At 37.3% G+C, this 5,972-nt stretch overlaps 1 protein-coding gene across 1 annotated transcript; it reads right to left on the bottom strand.

Moving 5' to 3' along the window:
• Positions 1-201: 201 nt before the first annotated feature.
• Positions 202-4,518, bottom strand: LOC109171322 (GDSL esterase/lipase At1g28580-like). Its single transcript, XM_019320401.1, has 5 exons — positions 4,116-4,518; positions 3,801-4,016; positions 1,926-2,074; positions 1,561-1,837; positions 202-634 (listed from the first exon to the last, which is right to left on the bottom strand). Exons 1-5 carry the CDS (start codon positions 4,384-4,386, stop codon positions 381-383), a joined length of 1,167 nt encoding a protein of 388 aa, XP_019175946.1. The 5' UTR covers positions 4,387-4,518; the 3' UTR covers positions 202-380.
• Positions 4,519-5,972: the final 1,454 nt, after the last annotated feature.

Genomic DNA, 5,972 nt, shown 5'->3' with positions numbered 1-5,972 from the left:
GAATCCGAACTTGGTTATAACTCAGGGACTAAAGATGCACTTTTTCAAAATTTTATGCACCAACTTGTGTTGCATGACCTACCATATTTAATTGATTTCTTGTGGTAAAATTAATTCATTCGTAAATAATCAAATAATAAGAAAATTGTACTCAAAAAATATAATAAGAAAATTTGTAATATCTATTGTAAATTTCGAGAGTTCAGATAAGAATATCTTCCCATGTAAAAAGTATGGGCACAATGGCACATTCACGTTACACCTTCCATCTTAAGAAATCAAAAGTTAAGATCTTATCATTAATAAATTATCAAATTCGCAATCATATATATTCAAATGTGATGAGATAAATTCAGCCCCCAACATCACATCTTCATTCTTCAATCGTCTGATAATGTTTGACCTCTTGAGCCTTCAAGAACGCACAATCCATTAACTTGAGGTGAAGTATATGGGCCATGAATTAGCCCCTGAGCTATCACTTCATATGCAGCTTCTGTGAAATGAATGCCATCCCAGCTTACAAATGATGATGGCTCATCACACACCCTTGATTCTAACCCACACTCAGCGTATGCGTCATAATTGTATGGGCCCCCTCCTCCACAACATGCTGATAATGTATTCTTAAATCCTATGAAATATCATTAAGGTAACAAAAATTCAGAATCATAGATGACTGTGAAATGAACGGCAAATTATCCGTATGCATCATGCATGGTGCATACGGATGCAAAAACGACATCGTTTTATTAAAAACGCGCGTTTCACTTAAAAAAAAAAATTCAGTTTCTATTCCTAGCAACAGCATTATGTTGTGCATAATTTGAACTATATATCCAGAATCAATGAACTAAAAATCCAGAATCAATGAACTAAAAATCCAGGATCAATAAACGAACTAAAAATCCAGAATCAATGAACGAGCTAAAAATCCAGAATCTATGAACTAAAAATTCAGAATGAATGAACGATACTGTTGAGGGGAATCGAAACTGATTTTTTTTTTTTTAAAGTGGGACGCACGTTTTTAATCAAAACGACGTTGTTTTTGCATCCGTATGCACCATGCATGGTGCACACGGATGCACAGCATAACGATCCGAAATGAAGCAAAAGCAATGTTGCAGAAGGCGCTAAGCGTTAGTCGGGCGCCCGGGAAGCGCCTAGCACCTAAAGTTCTTAGGTGCCTCTTAAGCGGTCGAGTAATTCGAGTTATCGTCTTCACTTTTCTCACTCAGGCCGTGAGTTGTTAGATTATTATAATTCCACAAACTAGTCAACTACATATGTAGATGGTTAGTTGAGTACATAGCTGGAGGAATATAGAAGATGAGCAACCGAGCAGGCAAAAAGTACCACTCGACCGAGTTGGGCATTGACTCAGCCTAGTTGGGCGCCAACTAGTTGGAGTTAGACGCCCTAGTCGGCCAGTTAGTCAGCCAATCAACTAAAAGCCACCTAGGGCTGAAATCGCCCCGGCCTAGGGGCGCCTAGACGGCTGTCTAGACTGATTTTTACAACATTGAGCAAAAGTTAAAAGTGGGAGCTGGGAATTACCATATTTGGTTGGAGAAGAATATAACTCCATGGCTGCATTGTAGTAGTCTGCATAAATTATGGTGGTGTTTGGATGAAGTTCTCGGAGGCGACTCAACTCTCGTTTAAGTTGCTCATTATGGTACATCGAGAACTCGTTTAACCAATTGATGCAACCTGTTGTAGAGTCGTAATCGCTCTGATTGGAACTCATAAAGCGTGACAAGTAAGCTGGTATACATCCAATAGGAAAATTTCCCGGAACAATCATTCTTCGAGCTCCAAATTCGATTAGTTCCTGTTAAAATTAAATAAATTGTAAGTTCTAATTCCTAAATAATTTTGTGTTTTTTTTTTTGGTAATGTAATAGGATGAATATTCCTACCGTAATAGCTGAACTAATGGTGGAAATAACTTTGGGAACAAAAGATGAGATCTCTTCTCTGGGGAAGCCTTGAAGGAATGCATAATTGTAGTCATTGCCCCCAATCTCTCCCATTATTACAAGAGAGCTTTGCAATTTTTCTTTGCAATCTGTTTATAGTCAACCGTGAAATATCTCTTAAAAAAAACAAATACACTAATACCATAAGTTTTTGAAATTTTGCAATTAGAACTTTAATAACAATAATTCATCTAAATGGCCTTTTAGACAGCTCAATTGCTCTTTTAAACACACCTTAAATTCAAAAAAAAATAAAAATAAAAATAATAATAATAATAATCATCATCATCATCCAGGACTAAAAACTATTAGAAATTATGGAATTTCCGACCACCTGAAAGTGATCTTAAATCAAGTTGAAAGCAAAAAGTGGTCGGAAATAGCAACAAATGTTTTTCCGGATACCAAAAGTGGTCGAAACAATGCTTTCGACTTGATTTAAGATCACTTTCAGGTGGTCAGAAATTCCATAATTTCCAGCAGTGAAAATTGATAATGTTATAAGAGCATCCATATCAGTTTGGTTTTTTCTCCAATTTTTTGTGGATAGTAATAAATTTTTTTAATTTAAATTTATTTTTTTTCAAAAACTTTTTTATTAATAAAATTCCAATTTTACCCTTGCATGTTGATAAAATAACATAAGTACTCAATTATAAAAACAATTCCTCTTGGACTCAAACCTGTAACCTAACTTTTTTTTTTTTTTTTTTTTTTTGTTGAATTGCAATTTATGGGTTACCTCCATTAATTGCAATTCAATGCTTTTAAGAAAGAAAAAAAAGTGATGAAATGGCATCAATACCCTTAGTTATTATTATTATTATTATTATTATTATTATTATTATTATTATTATTATTATTATTATTATTATTATTATTATTATTATTATTATTATTACATAATGACATTTTAGTCTTACATTATTCGCACATTATTCTTTTCCCAATTCCCACCGAATTGCAATTTCTTTCCTTCCTAATTCCTTCATCCAACCAAAGACCTTATAAATACAGTGACTAATCTCGGACTAATAACAAATACATAACTTTATTCCCAAGTTAATACCCAACATTGTCCTCGACTATAGTGGTTTTTCTTAATTTTGTCCTAAACGACTTTGATGACTTAATGTAGTCCCAGAGTTTTGTATTTTTACTCAATTTAGTCTCAAACTTTTGTATTTTTGCTCAATTTAGTCCCCCATTTGTTATTTCGTCAATTTGTTGTTAAATAAATAGACAATTTAGTAATTTTAATATTGTCATATCTTTACTCATAGACATGTGAAGTGCGAAATCTCTCGTTTTTTGTTTTTACAAATTACTCCCAGAATCACTCCTAAACCCGCGAATATAAAATTTGATTCGTAGGTCTGGGAGTAATTCGTACAAGAAAGATGGTTTTCTCACTTCGCATGTTGAAAGTAAAGAGAGGTCAATAGTGATATTATTGAATTGTCCCTTTATTTAACACCAATTTGACGGAATAACAAATGAATGATTAAATTGAACAAAACACAAAAGTCTGAGACTATATTAGGTCACCAAAATTGTTTAAGATGAAATTGGAAAAAAACCACTAGTCAAAGGCCATTTTAAGTATTAACTCCTTTATTCCCTTATAATAGACTAATTATATTTTCCAGAGCCACCACTAATTGATGGACTTGGCCCCTACCTACTCCGCCCAACAAATACAGTAGTAGTTGACTAGCTTAAAGTTTAGCCTATTGAAAGAGATCGAATTGAAGTTGTAATCCCAAATAACTAAAAATCAACACACTCTGTGGGAAGATCGAAAGAAGAGATGACCTGCAGAATGAATGCTGTTGCAGAAAGATTCATGGAACCAATCCAATTGTGTTCCCAAAGAGGTGTTGGTCAAATCATTAACAATTCCTCTTTCTTGAAAGAAGGAGATATCAAGCGCAGTAGCTCCGGCGACGGCGAAGTTCACCCCTTTCTCGAAATCACTTTCTTCTTCTGCCGATAAATATGGCCGCAAAAACGGAAGCCCCAAGCTCTGAGCTGCAAACACAACTAATATCAGCATCCCAGATTCCCAGATCTATGAGACTTAAGTCCCAGCGCTCGACGGTCAACGCTAAAGTGTGTAAGTATACATACCGATAAAGTCAATGATTAATCGGCCGTCGGAGAAGCGGCCGGTGGGGCGGTGAAAGAACGTTTCTCCGTAGGGAGGAATGGCGGCAAGATGATTGGGATTCCACATGCGAATGAAGTTTCCGGTATCGGACAGGGAATCGCCGAAGTTAATGATGGATTTGTAGCAATATCCAGTAGCAGCAGCATCCCCATTTGGCGCAAACAGTAGTAGAAGAAGAAGAATGCAGATAGGCGTAGATTTTGGTAGCCAGGGGTTCATGGCAAAAGCCATGAATTGAATTGTGTGCTTTGATTTGTGATGGCTCCCATTGGTGTGGGGTGTGGATATATTTATTGGAACAAAGATTTGTTTACATTAAAGTTATTTAGTGTGGAGAGTAATGATACACCTAAAATCTTAGAATAAATTTCAATTTTAGTCTACGCGCTCCACTATGCTCACTTCCTGGGGGGTCACCCATCTCGGAAAGTCAAGCACGCTGACCCCCTCGAAAAGTCAAGCACGCTTAACTACAGAGTTCTATGGTACCTGGTTGCCATATCCTACTTAAAACCAATTGGTGATAGGTAGGTAAACATTAACCATTTAACCATATCTCTCCATGGTAAGTCACAGTGCCACGTCTCGAATCGAGCAGGGACTGAACTCGGCTAACCCGGCCGACGCCCAACATAACTATTGCTGGAAGTGCTCGTGCTCCTTCCAGAAGCGCTTCTTCCGGAAGAAGAAAATGCAGTGCTCCCCGGAAGAAGCGCTTTTGACAATAGTTGGCTGGAAAATTGAACAGTAGGATCAAATGTGATAAAAATTACATAATCATGCATCTAATTAGCAAATTTTAGTAGTCAATGATCAAATGTGATTCATGTATAATAATTAGTTTTCTCAAAATCTTATGCACAACTTTGGTTGCATGCCATTGGTTTTCCTATCCATGAGACGAGTTGAGTCTAGATAGAAATGTAATACGAATCAAAGATAAATTAATTGTTACTTATGAGAGAAATTAAAGTGTAAAACTTATATTATTAGTCAATGGGGAGGTTGCGGGTGTGGTAGCGCCAACTAGGGGCATCCGTCAAGGGGACACCTTGTCACCATACTTGTTTATCTTATGTGCAGAAGGGCTGTCGGTTTTGTTGCAGCGCCAGGAAGCCATGGGAAATTTTCACGGTATAAGGGTTGCACGCGGGGCACCCTCGGTGTCACACTTATTCTTCGTCGATGACAGCTTGCTGTTCTTTCGGGCGAATATCAATGAGGTGCATGTGGTCAAGCGTTGTTTGCCTATCTACAGTGAGACATCTGGTTAGTTGGTTAATTTTGATAAGTCGAGTGTTTCATTTAGCGCTAATACTTTACCTGCTACTCGTACTCATTTATCTGCGACTCTCGGGGTTCGGCATGCCGAGGATTTTGGGAAGTATCTTGGACTCCCTTCTTTCCTTGGGCGTAATAAGAGGGCTGTGTTTAGCTATGTGGAACAAAGGATACGTGATAGAATTAATTCTTGGAATAAGAAAATTCTGTCTAGAGCCGGGAAGGAAGTTTTGGTGAAGAGTATTGGCCAGGCGATGCCTATTTTTACTATGTCTGTTTTCCTTCTGCCGCTTACCACTTGTGATGCTATTGAAAGAATGTTGAACAGGTTCTGGTGGTGCAATTTGAATGGAAATACAAGGGGCATACACTGGCTTAGTTGGTCTAGGCTTGCTACTCCTAAAGCTCTTGGTGGTATGGGTTTCAAAAGACTTCATGAGTTTAATGTGGCGCTCCTGGCTAAACAGGGTTGGAGGTTGTTGGTTAACCCATCCTCCCTAGTGTGCCGTGTTCTTAAAGCTAGATACTTTCCGCGG

This window comes from Ipomoea nil, unplaced genomic scaffold (genome assembly GCF_001879475.1).
Source record: "Ipomoea nil cultivar Tokyo-kokei standard unplaced genomic scaffold, Asagao_1.1 scaffold0317, whole genome shotgun sequence".
In the NCBI taxonomy this organism is placed as follows: domain Eukaryota; kingdom Viridiplantae; phylum Streptophyta; class Magnoliopsida; order Solanales; family Convolvulaceae; genus Ipomoea; species Ipomoea nil.
Note: the sequence above shows the minus strand (reverse complement) of the source record. Positions and strands in the feature narration are given on the sequence as shown.